Source organism: Haemaphysalis longicornis, unplaced genomic scaffold, assembly GCF_048455015.1.
Source record: "Haemaphysalis longicornis isolate Haplotype H1 unplaced genomic scaffold, Haemaphysalis longicornis Haplotype H1 scaffold_6, whole genome shotgun sequence".
Lineage (NCBI taxonomy): Eukaryota > Metazoa > Arthropoda > Arachnida > Ixodida > Ixodidae > Haemaphysalis > Haemaphysalis longicornis.
In genome coordinates, this window is record NW_027526407.1 from 97,764,178 (window position 1) to 97,788,867 (window position 24,690).

A 24,690-nucleotide genomic window follows, 5' to 3' on the forward strand; every position below is an offset into this window, starting at 1 on the left:
CGTGGCGTCGTGAAAAAGACATCGCCCAGAAGGAGGGTGCACTGAAATATGCCTAAGGCCGAGAAATATTTATTGATCGTCGTATAAAAAACACAATAATTTATTTCCAGCCTATGGGGGTCATGACAAAGCTACATGGAACAAATAGTACTCACAAATATTTCTTAAAAAATCTTCATTATCCTCTGAATATACAAAAGGTTTCCTGAGCGGTCCTAATTACAGAAAACGGCACATACTTGTGGTACCGTTTCAACAAACTAGAAAGATGGGATTCTGTTTAGAAAACGCATTTTAGAAGGCAGGCCTTTTGCAGGCTGTTACACATCCCAGCACAAGTCTCGTGAGAGCTCCAGGCAAGCTTTATCATCACCACGTAATCTTTCGCACGCATCCCAGAAGGAGCAGGGTGTCGGGATGTACGTGTATAACCAGAAAAACAAAGGGTCTGTCCACGATGAAGTGGACGGGCTGCTGGTGCGGCTTGATGATCGAGTATACAGCGTGCGCCAACGTCACGGCCAGGTCAGCCCCTACTGGACGACGCTTCTGGTTGAGCCGTTTTTGCTCCCAGGGGCGGCGTCCGCCCGCGTGCGCCGTCCGGAACGCGGCAGCGTTGCGCAGACCAGAGACCCGCTTTTTCCCAGCCTTTGCACCCCACAGCTCTGCGCGCTCCGTGAACACGTCAGACACGCCCAGTGCCGAGAGGGCAGGTACGAGGTCGGTGACCTGGTGGAGAGGAACACCCCAGTTGTCACGAGTTACCTCCACATGGGAGCAACGTTGCAAAGAGTTCTCGGCCCACGCAAATATTCATATGTTTTAGGGTAAAATCCCGGGCTATTATTCTGTCCGGTAGTTTTACTATCACTTGGACACATCAGCCACGCGATTTTGTTATTGTTAATCAGTCTCAATGCACCTTAATCCATGGTAATTCATCTTAATCCTCCTTAATCTATCTGAATAACCTGAAGTATACATTTCCTCTTCCAATTCGGCTTAGTCCTACGTTAGCCATGCTTCATCCACCTTCATCGGTCGTAATTTACGTTGAACGTTTATTTCCCGGAACTTCAAGTCGTGCAACCATAATCTCTACCGATACCACCTTAGCAGTCATTACTAACAAGCAGTAATAATTCCTGCCATCACTTTTCTTCTTCCTGCTCTATATACATATTTCATCTCACATGATAATTCCATATCAAACGCATCTTCGCCCTAATTCGCATTACTACTCATCCAATAATTACATTTGTAATATTTTTGATCATCCGCACACGGCTGTTGTTCTTTGTTCGCTTCTGGCCTTCCTTCAATTTTTGCATCTATCGTGTTGAAGCCGATGTCACTTGAGGCCCATCTCCCAACAAGACGTTTTGGGCCTTCACGAACTTTTACATTGTGTGAGGCTTAAATCCACAAGCGAGGAATTTAAACTTCACACAGCCAAATTAAACAGCTTTTTCAGGGCAATAGAGAGTATGCGGCGAGCCGCCTTTTATGATAATGTAACGGGTGACTTCGGATGAATTTACTACGGTTTGTTAGCTTCCATCAGATCATTAAACTGACACCTCTTTAGAAAGTCGACTTGCCGATGCTTAGATTCATCTCGCAATAAAAACGTCTTGACTCCGGGTCTCCAAAGAAAATAGAGCGTGACTTTTCTGAGATGGTGAAGCTGTGATCAACACTCGGCGCGGGAAAACCAGGACACCAGTAGAATTTCCTTTCATCTGCAAGATTGCTGTACAAGCTGCATGATTCCCTTGGGTCGAAGTCATCTTTACTGGATTTACACAACCAGTTTAATGGGTCGAGCGATTTACTGAAATTTTTTTGACAAAGTATACAATGGTCGCTGGCGAGCAGTCAATTCGCTGAAGGTAATCGAAAAACGGGAGACAGTTGTGGGGATATCAGGAGCATCACAGGCCCACGTTGCTGCTTCGGGTGGTTGCCTCCTGGATGAAGTGCCCCACGTCACGTTGACCGTTTCAGGACTTCAGTTGCGATTGATCCTGACACACGAACACAACGTGATATCGCCATGCTTCTCTCCACTCCTTAATTTCTGGTTACCGAGGACAACATACGAACAGTCGAATTAGATTAACGCTGGGAAACGGTAAAGTTTCTAAGTGTTAGGTTTAGCGTGGGGCTGTAGTATTTGGCTAAGATATTTCGTCAACCCACAGGGGGAAAAAAAGTGCGTTTTGCAGCCGCCAAATTTTATAGGGGCGATTTCCAGTTCAAGCTTGGCCAACTACCTAAGCGTTGTAGTTCCGCCCAAGGGCAGAGACCCACATCCGGAAGTCGCTCATAGCGTTTAAGGGTAGGTGCCCGGCGCCACCAAGGCAAATGAATGCACATGGCTGACTTCCTCAGTCAAGGTGGACGCTCAATTCAGCCGCCACCTGTAGCAGGGCACAGTGGCCAGTCTGCTTTGCCCCAAGGAATTAGATGTTGAAGAGGGTCGGGGATACCGCCAGCCAGACGGGGGTCATGCATCCCTCATATGGGCAAGGGCAGCTTTTCAGGTGGTACTCCCTTCCAAAGGTCCACACTCGACCAAGGACGTTTAAAAAAACGGTGTGCAAATGGGAAGTACAAAATCAACACCACAGACAAAAAAACTGGTTGTTTCCCCTGTCATAGGAATCAGTAAAACACGAAAGTGAAATGTGCAGCGAAATCTGCAGCTCAGCATGATTTTCGGGTCGGTGGCTGTGTTGTGGGTATGCTTGGCGAGTGACGTACTGCAGGCGGGTCGCTTCGTCAAATGTGTACTGGCGCCATTTCCATGACGGATATGACGTGAGTGAAATCTTGGGGTATCGCGGCATTGAAGCACTTTCGTATTCAAATATAAAACCAGAAAACGAACAACCCTAAGTATAACGTACTCTTTAGTACTAACGGTTGCTTCCCCGCAAGAAGACCCTATGTGCAAGGGTGCACCCACTGGCTTCGTTTTACTGGCGTCACTTCAGTGACGTATATGACGTCATCGAAGTCTTCCTGCTTCCGGGAATAAAACACTTCCCTGTTAAAAATCGGTGGGTGCCCGGTGGTAAGCACAATCGAACACGGCACATTCGGCATACGAGGCGAGATCTGTACCTCGGAGCCATCGGTGTTCTCAAGGCACGGTCGTTCACCGCATTCGGAGAGCGTTACGGAGATCTTAAAGTAAGCTTCGGGGCCACTTCTAGAAGCCGTGTAACGATTGTAGTGACCCACCTGTTTGACTTTGAAGAGTGGTAGGCTGACGTGAACCTGCCCATTCGACTTTAGCTGGCTCAGGCAACGCTGCAGCGTGAAGGCACTCAGCTTGTCCATGAGCTTGGTCAGTCCGTCCTTTTCGTTGGGAAGAAGAATGACCAGCGAAAACTCGGGATCCCAGCTCGTCTCGGCACTGGAGTTATAAAAATGCAAACGCAGCAATGCAGAAAATAAAGAATGTGCCTAATTTATTGTGATGATGCCACACAAAATACAAAAAAAAATCTTCGGGGCACTTCAGTCTGCATGTGTAATTTGAAGGCTAAAGCCGAGTAATACTTATCGACAACTCCTTTTGTGCAGACTCGTATTTGCTATTGTGTTTAGGTGCAGAGCACCTTCGGGCCGCACAATGTCCGTCCGCGTCCGTGCGGATAGCATTTGCAATCGGAAAAAATCACACAGCCACCGGCAGGATTCGAGCCTCAGTCTGGTAGACCAGACAGAGTTAGTGTCAGTCGTCTTACCCATTGGGATACGACCTTTTTTTTTCTTTATTGCCTTACTTTGAGAATACAAACACCCACAACAAAACACTACATTGATAAAACTGCTGACCGACGCTTGGGTAACAGAAAGCCATCTAAAATTGCTTCATGCTTGTTAATGTTTTCATCACTGGCAACCATTCTGGGGGCTTGGTCTGAGCCCTCCATACTTCAATAAGCAACCGAATGGACTCAGAAAAATACTCCTTAGAGCGTTTGGCACCAATATCACGATGGCGCATGGCCATACGCGACTTCAAAATTCCGTGCAGGGCCAGAACCATGACGAGGTCGTACGGTACACCATCCTCACTTTCGATGGGCGAAAACCGGATTCCGTGTGCGTCTAGCGGGAAATCTTTCTTTAATGTGCGCTGAAGCACGTCCCAGAAAAATACCCCATCCCAAAACTCTAAAAACACATGTTCGATCGACTCGGGATTTTTCCACGGATAACTCTGAACGCCCCCTGGAAGGTACAAACCCTTCTCTTTCTGCCACGTCTTTACGGGTAGCCCGCCAGCGTGAAGTTTAAAGAAAAATGTTTCACCCATATTGGGCTAAAACCTTGAGTTAGTGCCCGAGAGTCAAACGGCTTCCTCCCTCGCCTGAAACAGTTCGGAGTAGCTTAGCACCTCCCAATGTCCGTCCCCTTGGATCCGTGCGCCCACCGCCATCAAGTGAATATCAAGCGAAATTCCATTTGAGCCGTGAGTTGCAGTTTCATTTAGGGAATAATCAAAGTGCAACTCACGGCTCAAATCAAATGACGGTCGGGGTGCAAATCGGATGTCACTCGGGGAGCAACTTGGATGTCATTTCGAGTCCCCGTACTCTGCACCCGCGCCATCACCCATTGAGTGGAGATGTTTACATTTTTTTTCTTTAGGCGCGAATTACTTCGACCGGCTTCTTTTCTGCTACATCGTGTTTACGTCTCTCGGTTTTGTTTTCTTCGCCTTACAGCACAGATTAAGTGAGCAAGTAGACTGGCGTGCACCACAGCTACTCTGGAATCAGGCATCTGCCCTCATTGAATGTTGTACCCACGTGTAACAACGTTCAATTGCCATAATCCGGCATTATCCCACATTTTGTTCACATTTCCATTTACTACTTTTGTGAATTTTGTGAAGCGGCCGCGTCAGCACCGCAAAGCTCCCATTCGTGGCCAAACCCCCAGGTGGGTATGCTTCATGAAGAAAGGACCAACAACTACTACTTATGTTTTACCGCTGGCAACATGCGGAGATAGCCGAATGCAATAATAAAAAAGCGAAAATAGCAGAGCGATAGTGCACAGAGTTGCGACTCTGAAGACTGCGGTTCAAATCTCATCAGGACACTTGTGTTTTCTACGCTTTGCAGCGGCAGCCACTTTCTTGACAGGACGACAAATGCGGTTTCTCGCTGAATAGGCACCTAAGCGCTTCGCATTTAAAGGGCAAAAAGCCACCTACATTGCATGACGGCTCTGACTTACAATGCGTTTTCACAAGTCGTTTTTACAAGTGATCATTGCCTTTTGGCGAAGATCTTTGTCTCACTCCTTAGTAGCATCATTGCTGTTTAACTCCAGAAAAACTGCATCCCCCAAACACAGCTTGATTGTCGTTGTTTTCCTGCGTGCCAAGCACCTCTTCATAGGAGGAGAGATTTTAAGAACTTCCTTTAAATGTCCAAGCACTTAATTCGTTAGAAAGAGAAATGGGGTTTTTCTTTCTGCAATGAGGACATAATTGACGGTAAATGTTAGCAAAACTGGGTGGTTCGTATCTTTGGCTGACATAAAATAAGTTGGCAGCAACGTAAGTTGGAACACTATGTTATTGCATTCTGTCTGCGTCTTCGAACTTTCTTGCTCCCTGATGGGCCTGGAACCCGACACACGACCAGTTGGAAAAGGAAAAAAAAACACCATGGGATGGGATGCCACCTTCGGGGGCATCCCATCTGATCGTGCGACTGCAACGCTGGTTTTTCGCAGAGTGATTCACCTAGGGCTTTCATCTTTAAAAAAGGCTGGGCTTATGAATCACTTTTCCCTATACCTGTCCTTCAGTTCATCTTGAACTCAAATTTAAAGCTACCATATAGGCTGTGACACTCGGAGTAATGTTTTACATTTCGTTAAATAATACCGGATTCATTTGACCGCAATTACATGTACACATAAACATTGCCAAATCTATGAGCCCCGATGTCAATTTGCCAGCTGATGTCATGTCGCCCTCTTTGCTCCAAGTATTTTGTAAAAAAAAAAAGGGGGAGGGGGGGCTCTACATGCGACGTAAGCAGTGCCCTGTGCCGCAGCTCGTGACAAAAGGCCTCAGCCGTGAAGCACAGAAAGCCCGAACAACGGATCTGATAATTTTTTTCTTTTTTCCGATGTACTCATCCCACAAAGAGCAAACAGCTCTCCTGTCTGTCTGTTTGTTTCTCCGTACGAGCGAGTGTGTTTCTGTGCCTGCGTGCGTGTGCATGTTGTTACGACACCCTACGCAACATTAACACGAGCGATTTCTTGAGGAATGCTCTCAGAATTTACTGTCAAGCTGTCTTTTTTTTGTTTCTTTTTGTTATGAAGCATTAAAATCTTTTGGCTTGTGCCATATTTTCATTCCAATCCAGTTTAAAGGTGCAATCGTTTGGAGTAGCCGCTTATAAAATATGCTTTATAGGAACAGGGCTTCGCGTCCAAGCATTAACAGTTCCTTCGGTATTTTTCCTTAGTCTGCGCACTTTAAAAACATCTTTATAGGAAAGTTACTTAATGTATCCCACTTTGGATGTAATCCAAATGTAGCTTGTTTGGCACCCTTGGTTCAGCAACAGGCACTTCCGCATTCCTTGGAACAGGACGCACTGGTTTTGTGCACTTCGTGTGGGCTGCGAACACACATCGGACATAGGACACGATAACGACCTATTCTACGAGCAGCGGCCGTTTCGAGCACAGATCTTGAGACAGTGCAAGGACTTGACAACAGTTCATGAACAGCTAGCTGTGGCCACCGAATCTGAGGCTAAGAATGCCCTCCACAGGGGGTGTATGTCCTGAAGTTACCAGGTGATTGATGGTGGGATTGTGATGCGGTAGGTTCACTGGGATGTAGTAGATTCACATTCATATTTGTTGGGCTTGACGCGCTAAAGCTACCCCTGTGCTATGAGAGGCGTGGTTATGGAGGGTTCCGGATTAACTTTGACCACTTGCGAACCTTTAATAAGCGCCCAAATCTCAACACACCGGCATTTTCATTTTTCGCCTCCATTAGCAAAGCTGCCACCGCGTCCGGGATCAAATCCGCGTCCGGGAGAACAGAAGCACAACGCTTTGCCTACTGAGCCTCCGCGGCTGGTCCTGAAGTCAACACCTGAAGCTCGACAGTTTGCGCAAGCAACAGGACAATTCCTTGTACATATTACTACTATATTACTAGTTTTATGGTTTGCTTATTACAGAAGTAGCAATTAGATAACTAGAAAAGAACCAATGAAAAAAACCGATGTGTCCAGTCAACCAATTGACGCTCACCTGGTGGTCGTCGCACCGAAGGGCGGCGAGACACCCCGAGACGCATTTTCAGCCGTCGATGCGGGTGACCGGTAGGGCAGCTCGAGTGCGGTGGCCCCGAGTTCGTCGCATGTGGCCATGCGGAAGCACCCCGTCTGGCTTATCGTCGGCACCATGGTGGGAGGCTCTTCGGCCGATTCGTAGAAGGGCTTGGAGACGGGCGTGGCGTGGTCCAACTTTTGCGCCCAGGAGCCCAGGAAGTCTACCACACTTACCAGCAGCACCTGTGACGTGGGCGTAATGCACCCTGCGAAACAATGGTACACGGAGGGGTGTCAGCTCCCCGCCCGAGGCTTCTGAAGGAGTTTTGTAACCAACAAACTGGGATGCCTGCGAAAACTAAAGCGTACGTCTACTCCCACTAGGTAACGCTTAGCTTTGGTTCAATATAGATGTGACATGTTCCTACGACACCAGAGAATGTCGCACGAATTGACCTCTCCTCTTGAGTAGCATAGACCTCGAACTTCTTACATTAGGGCGACAACAATGAACGTCAACCAATGAGCTTAGATTATGTCGTGCGTTTTACGCCCACTTTGAGCGCCCATTAGGCTCTGTGGGATTAGTGTTGAAAGGGGCGATGGAGACCCAATACAAGTTTGTTTTATTGGAAATATATGGTGTTTTATAGTTGCCGAGCACTTGTCAGGAAGCAAACGATGATTTTTTCAGTTAAAAATCAAACAATTTAAAGCACAATTTTATGTCTCCCTCTAAACAATGTGTTTTGTGGCGTCAGCCAAGACTCATCGAGGTAAGTACTTGGCGAGATTGTTAGTACGGTGATTACGGCGGCAGCGAATGGCCAAATGTGTTGTGCTGCCTGGTTTATCGTTTGTCCTCAAAAACATGGCGCCACGACATGGCTCTGGACTGCTGTCCCCGCTCACTTTGTTTTTGACTGGATTTGTACGTGGCTAAGTGTTGCTGCGGTCGATAGTAATCGTTTTGTGAAACATTGCGTATGCTCGACAAACAGAGTCCCAGAGAATAAAGTCGCTTATGCTAGTTGGCCAGAGTAAGCTAAACACGACGGACGGGGGTGCACCCACAACCGGCATAGCGCGCGCACTGCACACTACTGCTTCTATGTTTACGCGAGCCCTTCATTGTTTACCACACCATTATCGGTACCATTACAAGAATAGGCAATTAATATAACCGCAAATAGCTTGTTCTATAAGCTTTTAGGCACTGCCTAAGTTGCGTTTGATTTTGACGGCCTGAGGCAATCGCGCAAGTTCCCATAATACTTCATGGGTTCTGGTACGGGAAATAAAGCTATAGTTTGATGAATGGCCATTCTCTTTTAACACAAAAGTGTTTTATGCCGGTATAAACCATGATCTCACTGACGTCATATCCGGCATAGAATGACATCGACAGAAAAATCTCAATGGAAACGGCTGCGCCCGCTTTCGAGTCACGAAGTCTCTCGCTGACTGGAAGTACAAAGCGCTCAGCCAACAGCGCTATCAACCTATTTTTATTTTTTGCCGGATTTGGACACACAGGAGCAACATTACAATGCCGGACACACCGACACACGTACAGTGCCATTGTCCGTATATATTGCCGCACTTCGGCATACGCACAAAATCGACAATGCTAAGCAGTGCAATATAAAATACGCCCAATTGGTCCAAGTACCTTGGGGTTTGACGTGGCCGCCGGCCTAAAAACACAGCCTTTTCGCGTATGTCAAGTGGGTAACCAGGCCATTGAAGTGACAGGGGGCGCCACTCGAAAATTACCGGGACAGCGAGCCATGCTGGCGGGCGGAATTGCAGGAAATACGAGAAAAGGGGGGAAATGGAGCGCAGCTAACTTCTCCATGTTTCAAGGACAACTGTAGGCAATTTATTCTTTTTTTCGAAGCTGTGGTTTGTAGTACTCACGCATCAATGGGCAAAGAATTAACCGAGCATTCGTAGTGTTCATTTGGGTGTCGACGTAGGAAATGTGCGGGAGAGACAACCTCTTCAGAACAGTACGCGATGGAGGGTTGGGTCTAATGCATCTCTTCATCCGCCAATCGGTGAACCGGTTTGTTTTTCTCAAGGGCCCTGCTCAGCTTTTTTTTGAGAGCAGTGTGCCAGGTGCGCTAATGTGAAGCGCTACCGCAGTTCGCGGTGTCATCACGTCGGGTGTAGCGAGGAATTGTTGGCCATTTCAGAGAAATAGCGTTACCAACCAAATTCTTGTTGACTCGCTTCTTTTATTTATTTATTTATTTATTTATTCAGGTACCCCTAAAGGCCCTCAGTAGGAGGGTATTACATAGGGGGGAGCATGCGCATACATCGAACATAACATGAATGGGTGCTAACAGAATGATAAATTACAAACGTAGCAAAAAAAATACAAGCAATAAGAATTTTTAAAACACATAACTACAAAAAACATATAACTACAAGGCAAGCACAGCAAAAAATAAAAAAGGTCAATATATGCAAGCAAGAACAGAATTAGGTCACTTCATTTTTTAAAAAGTCCTGAAATTTTGTTAGGTTAGCTTCTGTGGCAATGTGCTGTGGTAGGTTATTCCAGTCTATTATTGTGCGCGGAATGAATGTGTTTGCGAACGTAAATGAATATCAAGTGATGCGCTTAACTTTACAAAACTTCTCCTTGAAATACATGAATACAATCTCACGTAGGACCTTGTATAAGGATGTATGCGATAGCCTCTTCTCTGCACCGCGGTACCGATGTTTCTACTGTGGAGGCCCAGGGAAAGATGTGCTAAAAAGAGTCAGAAGAATGCCTGTGCCAGTGGGGGCAAAACTTTTTTTAAGCTGCATACCGAGACACAGTTAGAACGTAGCTCACAACGACGGGTTAGAGGCACAATGGGGCTCTGATTGAGCAACATATGAGCAACCAGAAACCATTGATCATGTTTTCAAACAGGGCTGAATGGCGGTCCACTACTGCCGTGCGTTACAGCGAACTCTGCATAAAGACTTTCCATTAAACCCACACGGTATTTAGAACCTCCATATCGAAAATGAGAATGGGGTACTGTACGTTTCACTGACGCTGCTGGGCCTCCGTAGTACGTGGAGAGCACGCATGGCCAGTCTCCATGGCGACGTGAAATGAATGCCGGCTAGGCAGATTTTCCACGAGAGTGTTCCGCCGTTTGTTGGGAGGATTAGAATTCAAGGTTTGTACCAGATTGGGTGAAACGTGTAGACCCATTGGCAATGATGAAATAATGTTACAGTGAAACCCAGCTGTTACGTACCCCCAGACTTACGACGACCCGCTTTTTACGACGGATCACTGCGGTCCCGGAAAATTCCCCTTAGAAACAATGCATTAAAAACCCTGACACGACGCTGGTGTGCACGCGGTTCGCTTCATACGACGGACCCTAGCACGGATAAGCCGGCGTTTTTCACATGTTTTACGCCACTCCGCCGCCTCGTCCTCACCTTTATTCTTAGACCCCGTTTGGCGCTGCTTGATGTGCAAAGGTCCATAGGCGGGCCAAAACACCTGCTGAGAAGACGCAAGCAAGCAGCGGGTACTCGTGAGCGGAAGCTAACCTGCGACGGCCCAACGCGGCAGCAGCACGCCAAAACGCCATCCGCGAGAATTTGAAGTGCAGGTGGCAGGCGGACCGTGAATTTAAAGCTCCCGTCGCTCCGCCGATGAAAGCCCGAATAGATACGACGCCATCCCACGCCGATGACCGAACAGCCGCTTTCCCCGCCCCCTCGATCCAAGTTTCCTTTCATGACGCTCTCTCTCCCTATACCTCTGCTCTCTGCTTGTCAGTCGTGTTGTCACTCACTCCTTTTAGATGCAGATAATCTGATTCACTCGCCTTGTCCCTCCGGCGGCGTCGTCGTCGTCGTCGTCGTCGGCGGCGGCGGCGGCGTTGTCCACCCCTCCCCCATTCTCCTCGCCGCGCCAACTGCGCTCTCCGCCGCTCATCCCCTCTCCTCTTCGATAGCGAACACTCTCTGGCGAGGGGCATTGGATTGGATTCGATGGGATTGGATTGGCTTGGATTGGCTTGGCTTGGCTTGGATGGGATTTGGATTGGATTGTATTAAAGTGGATTGTGTTGGATTGTGTTGCGTCATAGCCGCGGCACGTTGCGTCATAGCCGCGGCAGACGCGCTGGGGCCGGCGCATCTGCAGTACTCTCTCTTCCGCGGTTTCCTCTCCTTCGGGCGCGCTGCGCATATAACCAGTGTGCCGTTCTCCGGCGAAGCAACATCCACGCTTGGCTCAAACACCTAGAGTCCACGCCGCTTTACAAGTACGCCAAAGTCGTCATCGACGGGGACCGGCTTACGCAGTCCCCTCAACGTTATGCGCGATATAAAACGCGGTCCCTTTGTCGCTCCGCCTATGCGTCGCATCTACACAGGGGTTCCCGCGAGGGGAGCTAAAATACCTTTCTTTGCTTGAGTGCCTTAGTGCACGCGCGTCCGCCGCAAGGGTAGAACCACGTATACATTGGCACCGTCATTTTGGGTCAATCAATGGCCGCCGCTGAGTTACTGTAGCAAGACCGGGCTATAATTTTCGCCGCAACACGGTATATCCGCGAAGTTTTGAATCATCTTATCGATTTTTCATTCCTCAGTATCATGGGAAACGAAAACAGCTATGTGTTGAGCACTTCGACCCAATAGCGACGGCACGGGACCGTTCAATGGTGTCTCCACCATGTACGGCATTGCCGTTTTTTTGCCATCTCCACATTGTACTATCGGTGGTTTCGCTTAGCCTTTGCAGTTTCACCGTCTCCTTTTCCTCTCCTAATTTGCCGGACCCCGTCCGTCTTATCTAGCTGGCGCAAGGCCCAGGGCTGGCGGGTTATATATAGCTCCGGACGGCAAGGGTGTCGCGCAGCGCGCGTGGCTTTGCTGGCTTGCTAGCCGGACGCCATGGAGGAGAGGGTTGCACAACATATAGCCGTTGCTTTTAGATGCAAAGCATCTCTTAGTCGACCCTCCGTCGTCCGGCGTTTGCACCTCTCGTCCTCTTCACAACAGCTGTGATAACGCCGCTCTCTCTCCCCTCCTCCTCTCCACACCACCTGTGCGCTAGCGCGCGCTGCTCCTCCCCTCCACACCACCTGTGGGCTACGCGCGCTGCTCCTTCTCTCCCCTCTCTCCACCAGCTCCCCAATCACGCGCATGTGCGCTCCTCCTCCTCTCCACTCCCTCTGCTCTGCAAATAAACTTGAAAGATAAATAAATCATCTTGAAAGAAACACACACAGCGCGCAAAAAAAAACAGGACGAAAGACGGAGGGATGTACAACACATGTGTTGTACATCCCTCCGTCTTTCGTCCTGTTTTTTTTTTTTTTTACAACATGTACAACACATGTACAACACATGTGTTGTACATCCCTCCGTTTTTCGTTCTGTTTTTTGCGCGCTGTGTGTGTTTCTTGTGTTGTACATCCCTTACACGTGTCTTTACTCTAACAACCAATTAACACGCTACTACTCTACGGTTTTGCATCCCCTCAGGGTTCCGAATTGGGAAGATGGTGTAATTTTTTTAACTTGGAGATCTCAGCTAAACATTTCACAAATCACACGCGAGTGCGCTAAATATGGTAGTGTAGATGAGTTCTTAGCCCACCTGCCGCGTGAAACCTACTACTAGGCCGCCATTACCCGCACCCCGGTCGTACGACACCACAGTCATATGACGCTTTCTCACGGTACCTTGAAAGTCTTATTATCAGGGTACCACTGTACAACCAAGCCAGACGGGAGACCCGGATGGTAGCTCTGTACGTTTTAAATGCATAGCATTTTAGTAACTCACAATGTCACGCGGCGTTGGCGTGCGCTGTCGTAGTCCGCATGCGCGCCTTGTCGTAGTCCGCGTCCGCAGCCAGGAAGAAATAACAGTTTCCGGCGCCCGGTTTCGAACCCATGACGCCGCGGGCGGAACGCAAGGTGCCCGGCGCACAACCGACCGAGCCACGAAACCGACACAGATTTCGATGCACCGAACGCGCCTTATATCCTTCACTCATTTCTCGTTTGTTTCGAAAGCGCCACAAGTTGTCCCGCGCTTCCAAAAGATGGCGACACGGGTCCCGCGATCAAGAGATACGACTTGCCGGCGCACCCCCTCGGAAATGCTGTGCATTTGATCGTGCCCCTCGCGAGGGGGATGTCTTTTTGCTTTTTATTATGAAGAAAGGTGGGCATGCAATCCTTTGTCTAAAGGCATGTCGTGCGTTCAGACTGATTCCTGCGGTGATTTCGGTGAACTCAAGCGCACACAACTCTCCCCAGCTGGTGTTTCCACACCTGTTTCAAGGAACTGGCTGCGTAAAGCGACAGTAAGAGATGGTGCTGCGTCCGGACGCCATTCCAGTTGTGCAGCCTGTGTAAAAGGTGCCGTTGGCTGAACCGCATGGAAGGGGCCTCGTTCATCGTGAAAGTGGACGAGCTTACCAAATAGGTGCGCCTTTTGGTTGCGGTAAGAAAAAAATGGCAGTTTTCGCATATGCATAGACTCAAGAGTTATAAACAAAAATATATTGCGTGAACATTATCCGATGCCATTGCGGGAGGACATTGAAAGTGAAATCTTTTTCATGTTACGCTGCTTTGCGTTGTTCCTTTTGGGTGTATGCCGGAGTCCATCAACATATCCGGGCCCAAGCGTAAGTAGATCTACGAACGCGCCTTATATCATTCCCTATGGCCTTCTTCATTCAGGTAGTGTTGCCGTCTATGAAAGGCGAAGCGAAGAAGTGCCTCATGACGCTAATGAGCACCGACAGCTGCCGCCTTAATGCCAGCGGCTTCGCTTACGGGGGACCTGCGCCAATTGAGGCACCACCATTGCCCGCTGCTTCTCACATGATGGCCCCCTGTAGCAAAACTGTTGCATTAAGCGCCGCTGTAAGCCAACGACGCCGGCTGGCGAATGTCGGGCTCGTGACTGCTTTGGTGCCATGAGAGACACGCCAGCCAAAAAGGGAACGCGTTCACCAATTCACAGTCCAAGGTATGCACCCTTCCTCTCACGTTCCACAAGCTGAGCTCGTCGTAATGCAACCGTCTAGCGTGCACGCCACGGAGTATGGCCGAAGTGGTCGCACGTTTGGGGAAGCGACCCGCCAGCAGGACGTCGCTCTCCAAGCCACGGCCGCTCGATTAAATGCAGGTCCTCTTTATCGGGCGGCCGTGGCCAAGCACACCCACAAGGCACCTGTAGATGCGCAAATCATGCTCTTTTCGCTGCAGCGGACCGTGTGTTCACCGAATGATTTGCTGACAACTCGTTCGGTATCGTTCCACATTTTTCAAGCGGCTGTGGTTTCAGTCGGATTTACGCAATGCTACGGGACGTGCAATCCAGCGTCTAACGTTGGTGCGTGTAACGGTGCCATACCGACCTAATATAAATAGCGATGTGCAATTTCATATCGACGCACAATCAACATTTATCTGCTCCTGTGAAGGCACATTTCACTTTCATCTTTTACCAGTTCCTGTGAAAGAGGATTCAACCACCTTTTCCCCTAATTCCAGAGCTGATCTGAGCCAAGTGTGCGTAAAAGTGGTGTCAGAGCTATTTTAACATGGCAATCTCTCGAATGAACCGAGCGTGCGTTTTGTCTGCATCGCTCCTTGAAGATGAAGCAGACTTGAGATCGTAAGCACACATTCTGCCCAATTTCTGCCTATTGTTACCATGACGTATGGCGATCACACACAAGCATAAGCAATTTTATTGCGCTTGAAACTTACTGTGCGTTGCTTGCAGCATGACCTGCGTACAACAACATGTCGGGCCAGTCTTTCAGGTACGCCGTGGCGCGGCTCTGGGTACTGTAATACTCATCTTTTATGTGACTGTTTTGTACACAGACTACCATAGCATTAAACTTTACATCCCCATTCTTTGCGTCTCCAGTGCATAGAATCGCCGTTGGTAGGACCATTACCAGATGCCTCCGCAGAAATCGCGAATATGCCGTAAGGGTAGACCGCTTTTACACTACTCAAACTGCTTACACGGCTCGAACGTGTCAACATCATTTAGCGCGAAATAAAATCCGGACGACATAACACCAGAAAAGTGCATTACCGGGAGCACCAGTTTTCGTTTAACTAGACATACCGACGGGAATCGCTGTTACGAAAACAAAATGCGCACCTGATGAAAGAACTATCGCGAAAATGGGTGGCATAACCAGGGGCGTAGCCAGAAATTTTGCTCGGGGGGGGGGGGGGGGGCTGAGACTGCACCTCGACCTCGATTAAAAATATGTTTTTTATTTATTTGTTTAGGTACACTAAGGGCCCCGAAGTGCATTACATATTGGGGATCGAAAAAGAAAAAATATACATAGGATCAGTGTACAAAGAAAACCATGGTAAGAAATTATACACATATAAGGCAATAACATAATTTGTACACTCACTAGTTGCTATCAGCAATAGCAAAGTGGACAGAGTATGTTATAACATAGACAAGGCAATAGAAGTTCATTTACCACTTGGTTTCCGAATTGATAAAGTCCGGTTCCATCCATTCGCGTGAGGTACTCATTTTGAAGATATGATAAATATGTATAATAAGTATTTATGTATATTATACATAATAAATACAAAACTATTAACTGATAACAATGTATGTTACACGTTGGGGACGAATTATTGAACCCGTCGTACTGTCAAGAACAAGAAAAATAAAATATTTCTTCATAAAATGTATTCGTATGTTCCGAGAATTGCTGCAGAACTGCTATCACTGCATGCAATTTTGTTTTGTCTACATAACCACTAACACTTAAAGAAATATGTAAAAATATAAACAGATATCCTTAACAAACATGAAAGCAAAAGACACAGAAGTAAAGAACTACATTCATCTAAAACTAACAAAAGATTGCATGCAGTGGATATTATAAACGTGAAAAGCACGAAACAACTTGCGGGCGGACGTTTTAATGTCGCTTTGTCATTCAAGAATTTTTTTTCCATTTTTGCTGACATGCGACGGTTAGGGACAAATCTCAACGCCGCTGTCTTTTACGCCATTATAAGGCGTAGGAGCAGCTTGTTAACAGTCGCGTACAGCGGATAATTCCACCAAGATTATTCACAGAAAAAAAGGAGTCAAAACGTACACTTGTGGAGAAAAAAGCGAGACGATTATATTTGGATGACGGCAACAAAAGTTTCACTGGCAACAAAGTGCGCATTTATACAGAAAACCTAGCAACAAGATACTTAAATCGGAAAGCTGCAGTTAACGCACATATTTAAGCAACAGTGACTGTACAGTGTACATATTACATAAAACAAGGCCAACAAAGAATAAAGTTCAGCGAGCACATGAGGTTAACCCCACACATAGAAACGCAGTGCACCCAGGCAAAAATAAAACTATTACCCTAGAAATTGTAATGTGCTTTTAGAACACTAGCGTCGTGATGTAACAGGACCATATGGGTAAAATGGGTAGAAGCATAAATGCTTAAAATATTAAACAAAATGTGTATTTGAAAGGTGCTTTAGTGTGAACACAATTGCGTTGTGCCCGATGTAAAATAAGGCTCTACTTGACATAAATAGAATGACAAAAGACAGAAGTTTAAAAGACAAAAGTTTTACGTAAGTCGCAGACGGTACATTTAGTTGAACATAGCCCATAGAGCAACGGTTTGTTGAAAAACGCCGCGTAAACCAGGTTTTCCAGAGCAAGGTGGGCGATTCGTACTTGACGTGCTTGTTAAATTTTAATTTCCAATTTCGTGATAATCCTAGAATATGATGTGGGCGGTTGCAGTGAACGGAAGCAATCTCTGTGGTTTCTAAAACTAATGTGCAATGATTCGTTACCACAATTACACTCTTATGAAGCAGAACTAACATCGTTTCTTTTACTTGCAATGGTTTCTTACTGATTCTCTATTTAAAGGACAAAGCTTACTCGGTGGGAAATTTTAGCGATGCGGTCAATGACTTCTGATACGCTGACATCAACGTCTCTGTGAGCGTACAGAAGCGCTAGGCCAACCATGCGTTCCTGGGACATCGTGGAGCGCAAGTAGTTCTTTAACAACCTCATGCTCGAAAATGTTCTCTCTGCGGTGGCAGTTGTCACTGGAAGGGTGACTAGAATCTGAAGCGGTTTGTGCACATTCGGATAGAACTGGCAGTCGCAGTGAGAGAGGGCAGTTATTCCTGTGCTGGGGCGGAGGTTTGCTGCTTTGTTCATCCACTTTGCCCACCAAAGTCACAGTTCTCCCAAAGCAGCCCTTGCGTCCACGTCCTGTGGAAAACTAGCGACGAGGTTTTCCGCTGCTTTCTCGCGATTGTCTTGCAGTGGTGGTATTGCGGATGGCACAATTACACAAAAACACTCTAATGTTGTCCTGCGCTTTTCGAACCGTTGGTGCAACTGTGCTAACACGTAGTCCATGAATGGAATGAATACGGTTCTTCTAAAATATTGCTCTGGATTTTCTAATGCAATGCCACGATCCTGCTGGCGGACGCCGGCTCGTCGGCTGGTGATTTCGACATTCATTTTGTTTGCCACGGCCTGCACTTGTGCAAATATTTTCGAGAAGGAGGCAGTGGCACTGTCTCGGTCATTCTGAATAGTCTCCTGTACCAAGTGTAGGTCGTCCATCGCGGCGCTCATGTCGATGCTGCTCGACTGCAGCCTCTTTGACAGCGGCAGAGTCAATGCAAGCACATTCTTTGCCACATGCAGGCTCACGAGGAATGCTGGTGACAGAAGTGCCAACGCCAAACTATTCGCCTGAGCGGAACTTTCACCACTGCCATTGTCTTGAATTTCCTCTAGTGCTGCGATCACCGCTTCAAAAAGACTGACAAATGAAAGCACTGCATCATGCTTTTCCACCCAGCGCGTTTCGCATAATCCCAGAAGCCGCTGCCTTGTGGACTCTGGGCACATCAAACTTATCATTTTTCTCAGAACGTGCGAACGGTTAGCAGATTTCCGAAAAAAATTCGATGTTTCCTTTAGCGTCCCAAAGCAGTTTCGGATATCTGTAATGGAGCAGGCCGCACACAAAACTAGGTTAAGGGAGTGGCTGGCGCAATGTATGTACAATGCGGTAGGATATTTTTCGCGAACGACGGCTTGCACACCATTGGTTCTACCTGCCATAGAGCTTGCGCCGTCATACCCTTGGCCACGAAGGTGTTGCATGTTAATTCCTAGGTCAATGAGAAATTTGATAATTGTGTCGGCAAGGGCTCTGCCGCTTCGGTCCTGTATTGGCACAAAGCCTAAAAACACTTCTTCGATGTTGTCGGTATCCTTGTTCAGGTACCTTGCGCAAACGGTACGCTGTTCAATTCCAGCAATGTCTGTAGTTTCATCGGCAAGTACTGCAAAGCAGCCTGAGGCGTTTACTTTTGCAACCAATCTTTCTTTGATGACTTCGCCAGAAATTTCTATAATTTGGTTTTGTACCGCTGGGCTTAAATACGAGGCATTACTGGGGCAGCCCTCCAGTTGGTCCTTCAGAGCTGTATCGCCACAATCGGCTCGCATTCGAAGTAGCGCTCTGAAGTTTCCTTCGTTTTCCGCGGAGACGGCGCTCAAGTCCAGAGGACCGCTGTCCCTATGGCCACGCAGAGCCAGACCCTGCCGTGCGCAAAAAAGAACTGTCTCAACAACAGGCTGCAATTTTCTTCTGTTTTCTCTTATTTGATTTTGTCTGCCCTGGTCCAGCTGATCAACCACACTAGGTGCGTTTCCTAAGAACGTTTGGATAAAGTTATCAGCCGCCAGTTGACAACCACGGTGATATTTGGTGCTTTCGTGCGTACCAAAGATTTCGAGAGCGTGCTTCCATTTCTGGAAAGGCTTAGACACGAGGGCTCCAGTGCGTGCATGTTGGCCCTTGCCAACCTCCGGCCCGCAGAAGAGAGAGAGAGAGAAACAACCTTTATTAGAGCCTGCTGTGAAGACGCGGCTAGTACGTCGCAATAGCTGAGCCCCTGCCAGGCCTGCTCACACAACCTCCGTGGAGGCGGCGCTTGCAGGCCGTTGGCGTTCGAGGCCAGCCATTGCCAGCTGGACAGCCTGGAGTTGGTCTTCGTAGTTTCCATTCTTCATGGCGTCCATGAATCTTGGCGGAATTGTAGTGTTTCTGGCTTCTTGCGGGTGATTTTCACAATCCCATAGGATATGGGCCATGGTGGCTCTCTCTCTGTTGCATAGTGTACACATATCACTAACATACACCTCTGGGCAGATGTGTTTGGCTACCACTGGAGTCATTAATGAACAAGTCTGTAATTGTCTATAAATCACTGCTTCTTTTCTAGTTAGGTTAGGGTGTGGTGGTGAGAAAGTTCGGCGATTGATGCGGTACCACTCGAGAATGTCTCTATATGCAGTGAGTGGCTCCGTTTCTTCGGGCACTTGCGTCGCAAATCGGGGGCTTGGACTCTCAGGAGCGCCGCGGCTGGTGAGCGCGTGCGCTGCCCGGTCCGCCTCCTCATTGCGGTTGCCGTGTCCATCGCGTGAGTCCAGTGGACCCACGTGTGCCGGAAACCATCTCAAAGTCACTGGTGTCGTTCTGGGGGGTAGGGCCCCGCACACCCTCACAACACTGGGGGAGACACGGTTTGTAGCGTAATGCATGATCGCCGTCTTCGAGTCACTAAGCACAGTGGTGCATCTTGGATTGGTGATTGCAAGTGCAATGGCCATTTCTTCGGCGTGGTGTGCGCTTCTGGCTTTCATGCTGCTCGCAGTGTATACGTCACCAGAGACGGCGGCTATTACAACTGCGACGTACGCGTTTGGTCGGCCCGGGTATTGGGCTACATCGACGTAGAAAGCGCCCTTATCCGTGGCGTGCGTTGCTGTGAGTGTCTTTGCTCTTGCGAGTCTCCTTTCCTGGTTGTGTTCTGGGTTCATGTGCCGGGGAACTGGAGGCACGTGGAGGCTGTGCAGCAGATCTTGTGGGAGCGATGTTGGGACCTTGTTGTCCTGCATCTCCTGTCCTCGGAGGCCGAGTCGTCGTAGGATGTAGCATCCCGTTCTTGTTTGTGACAATCTTTCAAGCTGCGCCGTACGTTGGGCCTCAGCTATTTCGTCCAGCGTGTTGTGGACGCCAAGTTCGAAAAGCCTGTCCGTATTGGTGTGCACGTATAGTCCAAGTGCTGCCTTGTATGTCCTGCGGATGATGGCATCAATCTTCTGTCGTTCGGCTGCTTTCCAATTATGGAATGCAAGCTGGACGCTAAGGTGTCTGCAGCTACCCGACTCATCCGAAGAGTTTCCAACCGCCACGCGGGCATGAAAGAGACGAGCCTCCTCCGACTTGTACAATCTTTCGCGATAAGCCACATTGCCTACGTCGGCCCGCAGAACAGGACGCACACTCGACAAAAAGCACCTTGTTGAAGGTCTGAGTAGCTCAACCATCGATATCTATCGAGCCATGCCGACTGAAATCTTCGGTTTTGCTTCAAATCTTTCGTAGATTTGAATCTGTATCCTTGAGGTGGAATCCACGGAGATGTCAGAAGCTGATATCTGGTCTGGTCTTCCATCGTTGAGTAATTCGAGTGCAGCCCTATGTCAAATTTGCTTGTTAGGACCGTTTGCGCATCTGAAAGAGTTAAATATTTGATATCACTATACGTGGTTCGATACATGAGCGATCTGTTTCTAAATTGTGCACAATAACTGAACGAATAAGAAAAATATGTGCGAATTCTCACCAGATGAGCATGTTGAGCCTGTCGGTACAGACGGTACAGACGCAAGCTTCTGAGTTTCCAGATGTGGCTCTGGCACCAGTCCTTCGTCTCTTGTGTCAGTAGAGATTTTTTGTCTTGAACCAGTACCTGCGCAAACCACAAGGGAAAAAAATAAACAGCAGACCTCTCTTGTCGCTATACCCAATGACCCAATAATGCGCCATCTTTGTTTATAAGCTCCTACCGCCATGTATATAAGTAGCATAATGTTCGGTGTGTGAAACTGCACCTTTGGCCTGCGCGAGTAAGGTGTTTCCTGCAATGCTCAGCGTAACGCGCTGGTTCACCGGTTTGTGACTTAGAAGCTGTTTTCGGACTAAGAAGCGGAATCTATATGTGTTTAGGGGAAACAGCGTAAGATGTGCCACCTAGGCTAAGGGTGCAGTGGCGACAAACTCAATACGAGTTGTAGAAAAACCAAATTTTTTAGACTGCGCCTCGTCATAGCTCCGTCACCCCCGTGGTTATCCGGCCTGTTCAATCCTACGCGTGATCAAAACCAGACGTGAAAATTGCATGTCAGGGAAGGGGACATTTGTTTTAGCGTGAGTAGCGATTTTTTCGATTTTTTATGCAAACCATGGAAGGGAGCGCTCCTCTGTGTTCTTGAAAAGAGAGGAATTTTTTCTTTGAAGGGGGAAGAGGGTTGTCTCATCACGCGACTGAAGGACAAAAGACAGCGCAAGGCTTGATCCACAGTGCTTTTCGTCCTGCTGGCATCGTCGGCATTGTACGCCGGCGTGGCGAAAACATTTTAAGAAAGGCAGCGACAACATCGAAATAATGATTTCGAAAGAGACGAGCCTCCTCCGACTTGTACAATCTTTCGCGATAAGCCACATTGCCTACGTCGGCCCGCAGAACAGGACGCACACTCGACAAAAAGCACCTTGTTGAAGGTCTGAGTAGCTCAACCATCGATATCTATCGAGCCATGCCGACTGAAATCTTCGGTTTTGCTTCAAATCTTTCGTAGATTTGAATCTGTATCCTTGAGGTGGAATCCACGGAGATGTCAGAAGCTGATATCTGGTCTGGTCTTCCATCGTTGAGTAATTCGAGTGCAGCCCTATGTCAAATTTGCTTGTTAGGACCGTTTGCGCATCTGAAAGAGTTAAATATTTGATATCACTATACGTGGTTCGATACATGAGCGATCTGTTTCTAAATTGTGCACAATAACTGAACGAATAAGAAAAATATGTGCGAATTCTCACCAGATGAGCATGTTGAGCCTGTCGGTACAGACGGTACAGACGCAAGCTTCTGAGTTTCCAGATGTGGCTCTGGCACCAGTCCTTCGTCTCTTGTGTCAGTAGAGATTTTTTGTCTTGAACCAGTACCTGCGCAAACCACAAGGGAAAAAAATAAACAGCAGACCTCTCTTGTCGCTATACCCAATGACCCAATAATGCGCCATCTTTGTTTATAAGCTCCTACCGCCATGTATATAAGTAGCATAATGTTCGGTGTGTGAAACTGCACCTTTGGCCTGCGCGAGTAAGGTGTTTCCTGCAATGCTCAGCGTAACGCGCTGGTTCACCGGTTTGTGACTTAGAAGCTGTTTTCGGACTAAGAAGCGGAATCTATATGTGTTTAGGGGAAACAGCGTAAGATGTGCCACCTAGGCTAAGGGTGCAGTGGCGACAAACTCAATACGAGTTGTAGAAAAACCAAATTTTTTAGACTGCGCCTCGTCATAGCTCCGTCACCCCCGTGGTTATCCGGCCTGTTCAATCCTACGCGTGATCAAAACCAGACGTGAAAATTGCATGTCAGGGAAGGGGACATTTGTTTTAGCGTGAGTAGCGATTTTTTCGATTTTTTATGCAAACCATGGAAGGGAGCGCTCCTCTGTGTTCTTGAAAAGAGAGGAATTTTTTCTTTGAAGGGGGAAGAGGGTTGTCTCATCACGCGACTGAAGGACAAAAGACAGCGCAAGGCTTGATCCACAGTGCTTTTCGTCCTGCTGGCATCGTCGGCATTGTACGCCGGCGTGGCGAAAACATTTTAAGAAAGGCAGCGACAACATCGAAATAATGATTTCGAAACCGAACATGATTGAATTTCAAGCAGTTGCATGACTGAAGGAAAAAAATAGGACATATACAGAAAAGGTCTCAGTACTGAAAAGAATGCATGCAAACAAATGTCTCCACGAATGAAAGTCAGGAGACCTGACTTTTATGAGAAAGAGTTGCTGTTACATGTTGGTTATGCTAACGCTTACTTTCGCAAATAATGCATCTTATTCCCCTAACTTGACTACTGGTTTATCAGTAATAATGTTGCTATTTTGCAAACGTAGCTGCCAATACCTGTCCGCCTACGAAAACCCGATTCTAGGCTTCAAGATCATGCATTTTACGCACCATACATTGAACCCAAGAAAACCCGTAAAAGAAATAGCATAGTTACCTTTGCTGCCTTCAGTGTCTTGGCACGGACGCTTGGACGTAGGAGGAAAAAATGTCGATATCCTCTTCTGTGACATATTGTAACGCCGAATTCCGTGCAGTCGCTACGCGGCATTGAAGGGCAGACAGATGACCTCCGAAGACATATTAAGTTGAATATTTACACTAAAGGTTCTTATCTTCCCTGATGATCTGACGACGACGATTGTAGGGGAGGTTTCTTTAAAAGTATATTTAAACGAAAGAAAAAATATTTGCAGACTGAAGTTGAAGTTGAGCAGAGTAAGAAGTAAAATAAGCGTATCAGACAGCTAACTTTGTGTGAAACCCTGAGGATCCGACCCCGAGACGTCGTGTCTCGTTGTTTTGATCGGTCACTTAGGCTCCGCCCACGACGCACGTGCCAATCAGCATCTCGTGGTGATCTGGATGGTTGCATTCGCAAATCCGTGCATAAACTGCGGCGGACAACGCCCCCGTAACCCCGGAACGTTGGTAACTCTCTCCCACCACTAGAAAAAAGGAAAAGACGAAAAACAATTAAGTAAAACACAACAAACGAAACCACGTGCAAACACTTGAGGGCACCTGTTAAGTTCGAGCACCTCTTTTCCTGAAATCGCGAGCTGCTCGTTTATTCTGTCATATGTTCTTTTTTTTTCCCGCCGATTGGGATGCGGTGATGAATGGACAGCGCGGAGCGCAGACGGAAACGCATTACTTCGCGCCTCTGGGTTTGACGCGGGCGGCCACGGGGCGGGTTCAAAGATGGGACGCGCGCTGCGCATCGTTTCGTTTGTTTGTAATGATGCCGCAGCGCCCGGTGTCGGCGCCTCGGTTTGAGGGAAGTGGTAGGCTTGGCCGCTGCTGTATCGGGCAGGTCGACGAACTGCGGCAAGTATTCGCGGGGAGGGCTATGACGAACTAACGAGGCCGTCTGGGTGGCCCTCGTTTTGTGCGATCCCGAGCACTTTGGACCAACCGCGGGTAGAAGGGTTGTTTTCGCCTGCAGGTGTCCCCGCGAGACGGTTGAATGGGCTTCTCCCGCCAGTCATTCTGGGGATCTAGGCTTAGAAACATTGGGTCGCGCAGGTCATTTAGTCGCGTGTCTCGTGCCGGCTACGTGTGGTCTTCTTTCCGGC

The 24,690-nt window shown here is 47.9% G+C and overlaps 1 protein-coding gene across 1 annotated transcript; it reads right to left on the bottom strand.

Moving 5' to 3' along the window:
- Window positions 1–358: 358 nt before the first annotated feature.
- On the bottom strand, window positions 359–7,753 carry LOC144141791 (iris-like). Its single transcript, XM_077673284.1, has 3 exons — window positions 7,318–7,753; window positions 3,250–3,424; window positions 359–729 (listed from the first exon to the last, which is right to left on the bottom strand). Exons 1-3 carry the CDS (start codon window positions 7,470–7,472, stop codon window positions 370–372), a joined length of 690 nt encoding a protein of 229 aa, XP_077529410.1. The 5' UTR covers window positions 7,473–7,753; the 3' UTR covers window positions 359–369.
- Between the last annotated feature and the right edge of the window lie 16,937 nt (window positions 7,754–24,690).